Below are 13,685 nucleotides of genomic sequence, written 5' to 3'. Positions count from 1 at the left end.
CATAAACAGATTTAAAAACAGGACACATATAAAGTTGTTCAATTATATTATCTATTAGAAAATCATAAAAAATAGTCATTTTAAAATGATGCTGGTCCTATTGTGCAAAACAATCTAATCGCATCCAGAATAAATGTTTGTGTTTACATAATATATATCCTATATGACTGTGCATATTCATTTTATACTTATAAACTCATACATGTATATATACAGTATTTAGGAAATACTTAAATGTAATTACTTACATTAACCAAATAATTAAAATAATATATACATTTTGATATTTTTCTTAAATATATGCATTTATGTGTATGCTATTATAAAAACAAAATTACTACGCACAGTGCACAGTACACAGACATACAGTTTATTATATAAACACAAACTTTTATTCTGCATGTGATTAATCATTTGACTGCCCTTAAATATTTTTATAATTTGCACTTGTGTATCATAAAGGCAAAACTGAAAAGGAAATGTAAAGCTCTTTGGTCCTGTAGTTCGGAATCACGTTAGAGGTCACCCGTGCTTCAAATGTTGTTCATCGGGTGTATCAAGTGAGTTCAGTCTGTTTAGTTTGCGGCAGGCGTAACGCAGCCACTCCTCCTGCCAGCAGGAGCGCAGAGACCATCAGCAGAGGAACAGCACAGCTCGAGTCCACAAGCTGCCCGAAAACCACATTTCCCATGATTGCTGCCACACGACCCACTCCGGTGAAAAACCCCAGAGCTGAGGAGCTGAAACAGGCAAACTGGAATTAATAAAATATAATTTGAATGTAACACAGCCAGGACATCCAAACCTTTTTTACAATTGGTAGTGTATCCCTTTCATCTTTGTTTCGGACCCACTGATATTTACCGTAGTTGTGTGGGGTAAAGTTCCGTCCCGAGGACGTCCAGAGCGTTCCAGGAGATGACAGAAACACCACTGAACACGCAAGACACGATCAGACTCTGAGATTTGGTCTTCACCACGTAGATGACAAACACGCTCACGCTGGACACCATCAAACTGACAGCTACCAGAGAGAAAACGCACACACACCAACCATCAATTAGATGAATGATGATCATATCATAAAATGACAGATTTAAAAATGCCAAACCATTGAAAATACGCTGTACTTACAGAGCAGGATTTTTCCTCCCAATCTGTCCATGAGCAGGATAGTTAAAATGTTTCCTGGAAGGTTTGAAGCTGCAGTTATGAAACCTTCCATGTACACTAAAACAAAACAAAAAATATTAAACATCATCTAGTTTTGTTTTGATTTTACTTGTTTGGTCTGGTTATGATGAAACGATACCAGCAGTCTTGACAGGATAGCAGCTTTCATTCGCTGAGCTTTGGATTCGGGATGTGTTGGCACATGCAGACCCTCCATCTTCCATCCTCTTGAAAAGCTCCGGAAACCACATCCATAAGCCATAATATCTGAGAAGAGAGTTTCTGTTATTCATTTCATATTTCCATTGCATTGGATTCAAAAAATTAAATATACTTTAAAACACGAATCGCGTGTGTACCCAAATGATATGCAGTAAAATATTATAAGCAGAGCGACGCTTCTTGAAGCCAGTGGTCTGACAAACAGCTGTTTAATGGGGTCAAATGCCTGCAAAACATCAAGACACGTCACGAGTAAGTCATTTTTTTGACATATCAGAGAAACATTCTCTGTCGGCGAGGTCACATGTCATAACCTGCTTGAGGCGGCCGGTAAAAGATCTTGGACCGAGTCTCTCTTTCTCTCCATCTTCTTTAGGTCTGATCACTAGCCCCGATGCCTGTTAACACACAAACTCACAACTTTATAAAGAGATACAAATAGAGGGATGGAAAGCAAACACTAGATGGCAACAGATTACATACAGGAAACGTTTTGATGGTGAAATTGTTGTTCAGTCTAAACATCGTCTGGAACACAGATAAAGCCTCTGTCTCACGACCAGCCTATGGAGGACAAACACACAACTATTAAAACCAACAAACATTCAGACTTAATGGTGTGAGCTACACATGAACCTGGGAATCAGAATATTTAACACATTTATTTGTTTAAAATGAAATTTAGTGTTTACTTTGACTCAAGTCTATTAAGTTAGCTTGTTCCCGGTGAACTCAGTTTTTACCTCCATGAGGAATTTTGGGCTTTCTGGCATGAAGAGTCTGAATATAAGTGCCGATGACAAACTTGGAATCGAGCAGAGGACCACGAATAGACGCCAGCTTTGAAAGTCCATCCAGCTAAGACGAACATTCAGAGATGTTCTGGGAATGACCAACCATGCCACACCTAAACGGAGACAAATATTTTTATTCTTGCACGTTAACCTTCAAAGTTTTTATCTGTTTTGAATTGCAATATATCGTTGTTGTGTTTGTTGTTGAATAGCATGTTATGAAGGGTTTACCTGCTACTAAAATATTTCCAGCCATCCAGAAGGTGGCGAGGGCGCTGATCATCGCTCCTCTCCGTAGACATGGCTGGAATTCCGAAAAATAGGAGAAGATTACAGGAATGGATCCGCCGACCCTGAGGATGTGACAGGGATGCATTCACATAATGAGATTCTGTTCAGTTACACTATTCTTGCAAACGTCAGAACGTCTGTATACGTTAAACTCTTTGGATTTGCAGTTACCCGAGTCCACTGAAGAACCGCAGGAGCAGAAAGAGCCAGAAACTCGGTGCCAAACTGGCCACAGCCCCAAAGACGCCATTCACAGCCAGAGAAACGACAAGGACGCTTCGGCGGCCTCTGCGATCGGCCAGATATCCCCAAACGTAACCTCCCACCATCATGCCTACCGAAAAAATATGTGGAACACGACGTGATGACATCATCTGTTAATCTCTGGCTCAACTGCTTGTTTCTGGATGGATTTAAATCATAAAATCTTTAACGGCGTGAGATGAGTGTGACTGCATTTTTCTGACACATGATCAACTCAATGTTCAAGCAAACAGGGAACAAACTGCAGTTGGATCAAATTTAACTGAAAACGACAGTAATAAAAAGAGAAGTGAATGTTATTTTGATGGTTTGCATGAATACAAACTAAAATAACAAATGATTTCGATACAAAGCGCAAAATTGTAACTTATTAGTATTTATACCTCTGTTTTGTGTTATTGACCATACGTTTCTCCTCTTAAAAAGAAACAAAACACTCAGTCACCGTAAACCTAAGCCATTCAGACTGGATTTTATGATGTTCAACAGGAAAACGTGGGAATGGAATTTACTCTATCGACTGGAAATTTACTGGAAAATGAACGTATGATCAATCAAGACAATAACCCAGAAAAATGCTGGCGGTCAGAATTCCCATATCAGCCGAGCTGAGGTGCAGGTCACAGCGGGCGGTGGGCAACAAGAAAGACACGCACAGTATCTCCACAGCATCACTGGCGTTCGCCCACCCGCAGATGACCAACAGCAGCCAGTGGAAGAGCCCGAACCCTGCGGACGGACACAAATACTCAATGATCCATGTGAGGTGTGTGAACATCAGCAATTTTTAATACATGAAGGTAAAATATTAACCTGTTGCTTCAACAGCCTCCTCATAGGAGAGTTTCTTCTTGTTGGTTGCCTGATCATCTAAAAACATCATAACACAAACATGCAATGACAGGCACTAACAAAGAACTGTGGAACTACAGCTAAAGTAATGCCATTATTAAATATACATCAAAGAACATGTGCTATTATCAAAAGTACTTCTACTATGGTACGTCTGTATGTACCTCGACTTACAATACTTAATAGATCAACTATTTACTCATTTATGTCACACTGTCAGAGATACATTAACCTCATTAAAGTGAACTTCAGTACAGAGAGCTTTAGCACTATATGCAGTATTACATGATCGTTCATGTGTTTTACCATCTTCGTACGCATGTGAGGACTGAAGCAGAGGTTCCGTGTCTTCGTGAGCTCGTCGTGCCATTACATTCATTTTCAGAAAAACGCAAGCAAACGTGTAAACTGCATTATCGCCGATCAGAAGCCTCTATGCACATCTTGCTGTAAACAAACCGTCGTGCGGGCGTGGTCTCGTGATAACGCCAACTGTAAACCCCGCCCTTTTTGTTGCTTTTTCACATCAGCTGTGTGAAGATATTTTTGTATACTTAATTTAGCAGTTTAGAGTAAAGAAAACGACGCCATCGTATGTTTAAATGATATTAACTTTATAAAAAATATTTTCTTGCAACATTGTGGGTGTGGTTTCGCTTGCGACGTCATGAACTACGCCACTCTCGTTCGCACTTCCTATAACGCGACGACACATGTTTTATTGTGTCTTTGTTTTTCCATTTTCACGTGACAAAATTGAACGCTGTTTAATTTAAACGATGGCACCTTCATTTCATCACTAAACCCACAATAATTAAACGTCTAAACCCTTTGCTATCGACTCACGCCGAGTCATGTGCCTTTTATGGGTGGAGTTATCTATTTTATTACACAAAATACATGAAAACTAAAAACAACTTGTTAAAATTGTTAAAAACAACTCTTATTCGTCGCACAAAAAAACTGTTACACAGGTGTGTCACAATGTATCGGAGCGCTTCCGGTTAGCGATTGTTACGTTGTATCACAGTTTAATCCGACCGTCGACCAGCAGGCGTCGCTGTTTCCCCACCCCCCTCTCTCTCTCTCTCTCTCTCCATTGCGCAACAATGTCGCTCTCTCATTGTATCTCTCCCGCACTCCCAGCTCGCAATAAAGTTTTTCCGTGTGTGTGTGGAGCTGAAGATGGCGGCCAGCTCGGAGCGTAGTCCTCCGCCCTTCCCGGACTCAGAGGAGCCCGAGCTGCTGGAGGACAGCGACACCGACGACGGCGCGGACGTGTTCACGGGCACGGTGAGTGACGCGTTTAAATGCATTTATAACATCATATAGCTCGAACCATAGACACAGAACAGGGAAGACGTCAAAACACGTATCTGATCCTGTAACCCCCGACTCGACTTTATCCTTCACATCTGCTTGAGTAAGACGTATGTGCGATTGAGTTTACTTATCGAGTTATTTAAAAGCGTCATGTGTGAGTCTTGGTTACGTTGGAGTAGATGTGAGTTAGGCCTGCATGTGTTCAGACACAAACTGAAGTGTGACTCTTGTAGTTTCAGAATAAAGGCTATCTGGAGGAATGTGACCCAGTTTTTCTGAATTAGAGAAACCCTTAGAGGGTTTGTACGTGTCGTAATGAAGGATTGATATAAAGTAACAGATGAGGGACAAACAACACGCGTTTTTATTGTGCATGTTTTTGTAACCCAGAAAGAGATCCGAACCACAGTTTGAGGTCTCGTCTTAAATAAATAGGCAGGTGTCCAGCTGTCAATATTTACTCAAGTGTAATAAGTTCAGGGTTGGAGATCAAAGTTCTGCTGTGCGTATGACCTGGTCATGTGAGTGTCATATGTGCATCAAGATCCTCGATTCCACTTTTGGGGAAGAATTTGCTGAGAGGGATCGTTTTTAAAAGGGCTGTTTTTAGATTTTGCTGTAGATTAAGTGATGATGGTGTAGAGAGGAGAAAGATCTAAACTGGGACCTGGAGTTGATCCGTGATTTGTGACTTGACCTGGACCACAGGTTAATCCACAGGGATTGTATGTGTAATAGGCTGAGAGTACTGTAGATAAATGTGTTTATTTACATTGTACATTAATCTTAGATAGAACGTCAGGGTTATGGTGGACAGTACAGACAGGATAAGAAGATATGTTTTGCTTAAAGAAAATGAACCGTTAAGATGGTTGTTATATTGTATTTTTGATACAGAAGTGCATTTCTGTTGTAATACAGTAATTTTTATAAACAAAACTTTCATAAAATGAGCATTAAAAAGATATTTTATAATGTAAACATTTCCATCATATTAAATAAATAGTATGGCTTTGTATTACAGCGATGAGACCGTGTAATGGAAACGTGCTTAATGCACAAAAATCTGAATAGTATCCAGAATATAATATCTTATTTTATGTTTATTGTTTTGATTTGAGTAATATTAACCTGACATATTCATAACGGTACAATTTAATTGTATTTGTTTGTGAATTGTGATAGTATTTTTCTAATAACTGTATCTTCTGCTTCCAGTCTATATCTGAAATGGATTCTCCATCGCCTGTTGACACATCCAGAACTCCTAAAGACATCTTCAACGAGCCACCGGAAGACCTCTTCAGCGATCCACTGAGCGACACTAATTCCGAACCCCAGAAGAACGTAGACACCAAGATATCCTCTCCTGTTAGCGATGAAGATTCCGACCTCTTCAGTGACCCGCTGGATGATGAAACCAATATCATCAGTCCTACCGAGTCCAAAAATCCAGTTCCGGATCTCTTGAACGAGTCTCAGATCAACAGTGAACCGCCAAAGTCTGATGTCATCGTAGAACCGAGTGACATCAGCAAACCCGTCCACAAAACGGATGTTGGAGATCGTCGGAAGGAAATTTTCGAAGACCTCCCGATAGATGGAAACAAAGGCGTATCCATTAAGACGGCAGCAAGCTCGGAGATGATGGATTTCGATGATGATGAGGATGACGAAGATTTGTTTAAAGAACCATTTAAGGCCGTATCGCAGAAACCTGGTGGGCCACCTGTTGATGTTTTTACCAAGGTGAAATCGGAAGGGAAGGGTAAGGCGCAGGGTAAAAACGCCCCCGACGATCTTTTCACGGAAGAGGCCGTAACAGCCCCCGGTGCCAAATCTTTAGCGGGCGCCGTCTCCAAAACCAACGGGGTTCATTCTGAAGAGCAGGATCTCTTCACGGGTATGTCTTAAATATTTATTTCGATACATTCAATTCGTCTTTCTTAATCAACCTTGTGTTTAGGCGTCACATGCTTTGGTAAGCGCATTTTTGAACATGCCTTCAACCCCCGGTGTCTTTTGCATTTGCGCACAACTGAAAGATTTTATTGTCGTTGACCCTTTTACTGCCATTCATCACTTTCCTGAAGTGATGGAGCATGAATTTGCCTTCTCAGCGTTGACACAGGAAGAGGAAAAGGAATGGCTCCGTGATCTTTGCCCCTGACCCGACAGTATACTGCTGATGGGATATGTTCCGCACTCTGTGTGCGAGTCGCGCGTGAATGTGTTTAAAGCAGAATTAAAGGTGTAATAAACACTCTGTCCCATACAGAAGCCACGGTGGAGTTGTCTCTGGACAGTCCTCGTAACGACCGCAAGATGAAAGACATCGTAAAACCAGCGGTCTCGACTCCTACCGCCCATGGGATGAGCGCCTCTAGTTCCAAAGCACCGTCTCAAACTCTGGAGGAGGTAAATATTCGTACTCTGATTTGAGAAACTCCAAATCCAACAGTGGTTCTCTCTCTGAACATTTCTGTTTTTCTGTTTCCTTATAGTTGGAGGAAGAGGAGAGCGAGGACAAGTTTGATCTGAACATCTCCATCACGAATCCAGAGAAAGTTGGTAAGGGCTTCCTGTGCTCTCGACATCTGATGATTCATGAAATAGTTTTGCCTTCTGCTGTGTTTTTTTACAGCTGCTCATGTGAATCATGTATGAAGTAGCATCCTGAACCCAATAGTGAGCTGAGTTAGCAAAAAAGTGTTGATTATGTCATGAGGTGAAACGCTTGAAATTAAGGAATTGATGCGGTCGTTTGGAGTGTTGCCATGCAATCTCAACTTCCTCTTGCTCCGTCCAAGCGATTTCCATTTCCGTTTTACTGTAGTTTCAAAATTCTGTAATGGTTGTGTGTTCGATAAGACATGTCTACTGTAGCTGTACTTGTACCTGGTTTTACTTTTTGTTTACTATTTTAAATTACACGAGTTGATATCATATTGACATTTTTGTTACGAGAAGGCCTATCATTATTTATTCATCCTCATGTTGTTTACAACCTATTTGACGCTTTTCTCTGTGGAATACAAAAGAAGATATTTTGAGAAATGTCTGTTTTTTGGTTACCAATGTTCTTCAAAATATCGTGTTCTGCAAAAAAAGAAAGTTTTGAGGGTGAATAAATGATGAAAGAAATCAAATCGGTCCATATGACACAGAAATGGAGCCCTTAAAACTGTGCATTGGTTTCTAAGCAGAACCGTTTTAGGGGCCACAATATGTGTCTCTTTTCTCACATGACGATTCATATTTGATCATATATTTACAGGTGATGGTATGAACGCATATATGGCCTACAAAGTTTCAACACAGGTGATTATCACAGACTCTTAATTTTTAACTGAAGCTGGCCGCACAATATGACAAAGTTCTCGTTCTTTCCCAGACGACGTTACCCATGTTCCGCCGCAAGACGTTTACAGTGCGCAGACGCTTCAGTGATTTTCTAGGATTGTACGAGAAGCTCTCCGAGAAACACTTGCAGAACGGATACATTATACCTCCGCCGCCCGAGAAGAGCATTCTGGGTAGGATTCTTTAAAAACGAATCATTGCATCGGATCTGTTGCTATTAAGTGTATGTTTATGAATATATTGTGTGGTTGGGGCAGGTATGACTAAAGTCAAAGTGGGGAAGGAGGATCCATCTTCAGCTGAATTTGTGGAGCGGAGGAGAGCATCTCTCGAGAGGTTTGTCACTTAAGCATCTGTTTAACCAGTGGCGAGTGTATATCAAACACAATCTGATCTGAGGGAAATTGAATTTACTTACAAACAGTAGACGTCAATAAAAGTTCTTTATAACTATATTCATGTATCCGTGTCTATGTTCAGATATCTTCAGAGGGTTGTGAATCATCCGTCTCTGCTGCAGGATCCTGATGTGAGAGAGTTTTTAGAAAAGGAGGAGGTGAGACGTCTGTCTGTAAAGAAAGTCTTTGTCTTTCTTCACCCTTTTCCTGGACAACATTTGAAGGAACGCTTGCGAACAAACAGCTCTCGGCACCAATGATTACCATAGTATGAAAAAATACAATGGTAGTCGAAAGTGCCCCAGAACTGTTTGCTTTTCCTAAAATATCATCTTTAGATTTGTAACAGCTTGTGGGTGATTAAACGAAGACATAATTAAAATGTTTGTGTGAACTGTTCATTTAAGTCCCTGTGAAAAAAAAAAATTACATTTCCCATTTCTTTCATAAAATACTTCAACGTATATTGTAAATAGCGTAACGATGTGGGTCATTCTATTTTTAAAATTCATGTAATCTCATATCTTTGGTTGAAGTCTGAAAATGCACTTCTGCCCTCTAGTGATTATCCATCCATCAGATTCACTAACTCCTCCCCTTCTATTGTCAGTCTGCTGCCAGTTCACAATTTTTTCTCATTCCTTTTATAAAATAATTTGTTCGAAGTACCACCTAATGACCGCCATAGATAAACACTTAAATTAATAGTAGAGCTGTGAATCTTGATCTTTAGACCTCGTCCTGCAATTCTAACATATTATTGATAACCTATTATTATAATTTCTAGTAACAGAACATGTTTTGTCATGTTTTTCAAGTCAGTCAGCAACAATAATAGACACAAAACACTTTTTGTAGTGCACCCTAAGAAGGGTTCCGAAAATAACTTTTATGGAGGATTTATTAACTTTGTGGGGACTTGCAGAAAGACTACAAACTCAGTTTTTTCTCACTTTGTTCTCTCTATTTCTCTCTTTGGCTTACATACTACATAAACATTTGTGTAGTGATAAAATTGTTTTTGTGGTTGGTTGTTTATAGCTCTCTTATTGTTTTGTGTTAGTTACCTCGTGCGGTAGGCACACAGGCCTTGAGTGGAGCCGGCTTCCTCAAAATGATCAACAAAGCCACAGACGCTGTTAGTAAGATGACCATCAAGATGGACGAACAGGACGTGGTGAGTCCTACACACTCACAGTATGAACTTATTCTATACCAAACATTCCGTTTGGAACACAGCGGTTATATAGATGTGTGTGTTTGTGGTAGTGGTTTGATGAGAAGATCCAGGAAGTAGAAAATGAAGAACAGCAGTTACGGAAGCTTCACCTGATGGTGGAATCACTCGTCAGTCACAGGAAAGGTAAGACATTTTCCGTTAAGTCATTTTTCTTGCGAATTTTTTTGCTATCACTGCTCTCTTACCTGATGTGTGTTTGTGTATATTAAAGAGCTGTCGGGGAACACGGCCGTGTTTGCGAAGAGCGTGGCGATGTTAGGCAGTTCGGAGGATAACACGGCTCTTTCCCGAGCTCTCTCTCAGCTGGCGGAGGTTGAAGATCGGATCGAGCTGCTCCATCAGGACCAGGCGTCCAATGACTTCTTCACCTTTTCGGAGCTGCTGGCCGATTATATCCGACTTCTGGGAGCTGTCAGGGTACACACACACATACTTTGTGCTTTTCCGAAAGTTTAGGTAACAGACATTAAGAGCAAATGTAAAGATGAAGTGATGATCAAATGAAAGTGTTTTGTTCGTGTGTCAGGCGTGTTTCGATCAGAGGATGAAATCGTGGCAGCGCTGGCAGGACGGTCTGAACACGCTGCAGAAGAAGAGAGAGGTGGAGGCCAAATTATTGTGGGCCAATAAACCCGACAAACTCCAGCAGGCCAAGGATGAGATAACAGAGGTGACCTGCGCCTTTGTCTTTAAGACTACATCATCATCTTTAAGCTTCTGTCTGTAACTTTGTGTTTCTGTCCTGCAGTGGGAATCAAAGGTTACGCAGTACGAGAGAGACTTCGAGAAGATTTCAGCCACCGTTCGGAAGGAAGTCATACGTTTTGATGTGAGTCATTGAGCGTTTCTTTTCGGAATAAGTTATCTTTTTAGACATTTTTAACAGGAAGTTTTAAAAGGTTTTTTTTTGTACAATATTATTAGATGTCTTTGATTTTGCAATTCAGATTTTTGTGCTTTATTTGGAATCTGAAATTACACTGACTATAATTTCATTCGAATTTTTCAAGTTATTTTTATAATAATTAATTTAGACACTTTCTAAACAAATGGATCATATTTTATCCTTTGCAAAAGTCTCATTTTCCTTTTTCCTCGTTTTTGCTTTACAGAAAGAGAAATCTCGGGATTTTAAGAGACAAATCATCAAATATATGGAGTCTTTGCTGCTCTCACAACAACAGGTACATCAAACATTTCATCCTTATGATTTATGTTTTAAAACTTCACTCCTAATTGAGATTTCTCTGTTTGTTCTAGATGATAAAATATTGGGAGGCGTTTCTGCCGGAAGCAAAAGCAATCGCGTGAAGCTTTTTCACACAAACACACACAGATGACTGAGGCCTTTTCTATATTCTTTACCTCTCGCCTTTAAACAAAAACTAAGAATAAAACGCACCGCAAAAGGGAAACGATCGTCCTGCCGCTCTTTACTTTATGTAATTCTCACCTTTATTTTCTTATCATGATTCTTTATTTGGTGCGTTTGGGGGTTTGTGTTTATCATCTGTATGCAACTATTTCTTTTTCATGTGAGGAGCATTCAGTGTTATTATCTCTTTCACAACAGGGTAAACAGGGTGCACTTTCAAATCATATTCATCTGCATTGATGTCACTGCTTTACACTAGAGGGCGCTCTGCTCTCATTCAAACACATACACATGCACTTAAACATTTTCCCATCTGCTTTGACACACGTTTAGACCTGTCATGAAGTAGTTTTTTTAATGAGGAAATTCATAGAAAATGTTGCCCTGTCTGGATTCACTCCATCCAAATTTGCCATATATAGCATGTGAGCAATAAATTACATTATTATAAATATTAAAGTTAAAGATGTTACAACGTCTCTATCCAGCAATGTAATCTGGCCAGTGGAAAGAATTATACATAAACATATATCAGCACTATGTATGTTGCTCGCTCATAGATTTTTCTTTTGCAGGCCACTTTTTTGCAGGACCTTTATAATGTTGAGGAGCGAAAGATGGTTGTGTCATAAATAATGTGTGAATGTTTTTTCTATGGTTGATTTAATGCACTTCAAAAGAGCTTAAAAACCTCATTCCTACGGCAAAGTTTTATATCAAAACCTCAGCACACCGGACGTTCAGAGCACTTCAGTCTTAAACTTCGCTTTAAGATCTGTTGTCTGAAACGATGCTCCTCGTTCATAATTTCATCAGCTTTTTCCCTCTTTAAAGCTTTTTGTTTTCTATTATTTTTAGAAAATGTATGCCAACACATTTATTATTGATTTGCGTATAAACACGTTTGTGTTTTCATGGCATGTTACGATTATTAAACCTTTGCTTTTTCTACTAATAATGATAAAACCATTTTCTACATTGCGCTTTTTTTTACACATTTTGCTGCTGTAAAGACATTACAGAGTTTTTTTAGGTTCTTTTTAGTGTTTATTATGACGTGATTGTTAGTTCAGATCATAAATGATATTTTGGGCCCTGCTGACAGGTTAACAGGTTGGACTCCTGAGGTTTTTTTGCCAGGGTTCACCTTTAGGTGCCATAATAGTCAAAGTTTCTTTAATAGAAAGGCATCTATTTTTCCACTGTGGATGCTTCCTTTAAAGAAAACAATAAATATTAAAGTACAAATGTAAAGCTGTGGTTGTGTTGTCATTTGCCAAAAGGTTGACAGATAAAATATAATGTTTCTTTATAAATCAAATGTAAATGTATTGTGTTAATAATCTGCTAAAACATTGATATGTTTTTTTATTATGTGTGGTTGCATGAAACACTTTATAAAATGTCAGTTTCTGAAAGTAACAAAGGACTTTACAATGAAGGAAGTGAGTCTAAAACGCTTCTGCCTTTCTGTATTTGTTCTGTTAAACGCACGTGTAAACTCATTGAAGAGTGTAGAGTATGCATAAGAGAGGGAGAGAGTGGCCCCAGACAACTTCTAATGATCCGTCTTTATTATAAATTTAGTTAAAATGTGCAATTATTAATCAAGAGGACTCGTATCTTCCCTGGGCACAACACCAATTTAAAAAAGATGATACGAGTTGAAAGGTGATTATTTAAAAAAAGGGTAAAGGATATACGGTATGAGTTTTCATGAAAGAAAAATATAATCGTTTCCATGCAAGTAAAACAAACTGGCTGAGTGATCGTACAAATAAAAAAAAAATCTTAAGCATAGTGAGAGTGTCGAACAGACTTGAGCATCAGGAATGTGTAAAATCTTCAGACTGGAGTGTGTTTAGTCAGCAATGCATGAATAGTCATGTGTCAAAGGAAATCATGTGACTCCCATTTATTCTCCATTCAGACAGAAGGAATGAGCACATTTAGGATTGGATGAACGTAGAGATGATGTCCACTGCTGAATCAGGCTGTTTCCAAATATTTCCTTACAATATAAATGAGTTTTGAAGCAATTGTTTATTTAAGAATGATTGAAGAGATACGAAGTTCATGTACCCTATACATTTAAGCATTTTGGCAGATGCTTTTATATACTTTTTTAGCATATGTGACCCCGGACAACAAAACCAGTCTAATGGGTCAATTTTTGAAATTGAGACTTACATAATCTGAAAGATGAATAAATAAGCTTTCTATTGATGTATGAGTTGATAGAATATGAAAGTATCTGGTTGAGTTTCAACAATTTATAACTCAGGAATCTGAGGGTGCAAAAAAATCGAAATATTGAGAAAATTGCCTTAGGATTTGTTAATCAGGGGCACTGTGGCAGGCCGTCCACTCACAAATATAAAGTTTTTATA

The 13,685-nt window shown here is 39.2% G+C and overlaps 2 protein-coding genes across 2 annotated transcripts; one reads left to right on the top strand and one right to left on the bottom strand.

The window, feature by feature from the left end:
- Positions 1-29: 29 nt before the first annotated feature.
- On the bottom strand, positions 30-4,087 carry sv2 (synaptic vesicle glycoprotein 2). Its single transcript, XM_056740583.1, has 13 exons — positions 3,903-4,087; positions 3,558-3,614; positions 3,312-3,473; positions 2,652-2,814; positions 2,421-2,542; positions 2,139-2,302; positions 1,879-1,959; positions 1,710-1,793; positions 1,533-1,621; positions 1,313-1,440; positions 1,135-1,230; positions 865-1,024; positions 30-740 (listed from the first exon to the last, which is right to left on the bottom strand). The coding sequence occupies exons 1-13, from the start codon at positions 3,973-3,975 to the stop codon at positions 557-559; spliced, it is 1,563 nt and encodes a 520-aa protein (XP_056596561.1). The 5' UTR covers positions 3,976-4,087; the 3' UTR covers positions 30-556.
- A 643-nt stretch (positions 4,088-4,730) lies between these two features.
- On the top strand, positions 4,731-12,549 carry snx1a (sorting nexin 1a). The gene is made up of 15 exons (XM_056740580.1): positions 4,731-4,889; positions 6,138-6,822; positions 7,198-7,337; positions 7,424-7,490; positions 8,197-8,240; positions 8,314-8,455; positions 8,540-8,618; positions 8,763-8,838; positions 9,744-9,857; positions 9,950-10,043; positions 10,132-10,337; positions 10,447-10,590; positions 10,669-10,749; positions 11,033-11,104; positions 11,181-12,549. The coding sequence occupies exons 1-15, from the start codon at positions 4,782-4,784 to the stop codon at positions 11,229-11,231; spliced, it is 2,103 nt and encodes a 700-aa protein (XP_056596558.1). The 5' UTR covers positions 4,731-4,781; the 3' UTR covers positions 11,232-12,549.
- Positions 12,550-13,685: the final 1,136 nt, after the last annotated feature.

The sequence above is a fragment of the Triplophysa dalaica genome, chromosome 24 (assembly GCF_015846415.1).
Source record: "Triplophysa dalaica isolate WHDGS20190420 chromosome 24, ASM1584641v1, whole genome shotgun sequence".
NCBI classification, from domain to species: Eukaryota; Metazoa; Chordata; class Actinopteri; order Cypriniformes; family Nemacheilidae; genus Triplophysa; species Triplophysa dalaica.
This window is presented reverse-complemented; position numbering and strand designations above follow the sequence as displayed.

What these genes read in the sequence shown, in the direction of transcription:
- sv2 (XM_056740583.1), bottom strand. Translation starts at nt 3,975, where the DNA reads ATGAATGTAATGGCACGACGAGCTCACGAAGACACGGAACCTCTGCTT. An exon ending in TTACCGGCCGCCTCAAGCAG is followed by an intron (nt 1,622 to 1,709) that starts GTTATGACATGT and finishes GATGTTTTGCAG; the next exon opens with GCATTTGACCCCATTAAACA. An exon ending in TTTTACTGCATATCATTTGG is followed by an intron (nt 1,441 to 1,532) that starts GTACACACGCGA and finishes CTCTCTTCTCAG; the next exon opens with ATATTATGGCTTATGGATGT.
- snx1a (XM_056740580.1), top strand. Translation starts at nt 4,782, where the DNA reads ATGGCGGCCAGCTCGGAGCGTAGTCCTCCGCCCTTCCCGGACTCAGAG. An exon ending in GACTTCTGGGAGCTGTCAGG is followed by an intron (nt 10,338 to 10,446) that starts GTACACACACAC and finishes TTCGTGTGTCAG; the next exon opens with GCGTGTTTCGATCAGAGGAT. An exon ending in AGGAAGTCATACGTTTTGAT is followed by an intron (nt 10,750 to 11,032) that starts GTGAGTCATTGA and finishes TTTGCTTTACAG; the next exon opens with AAAGAGAAATCTCGGGATTT.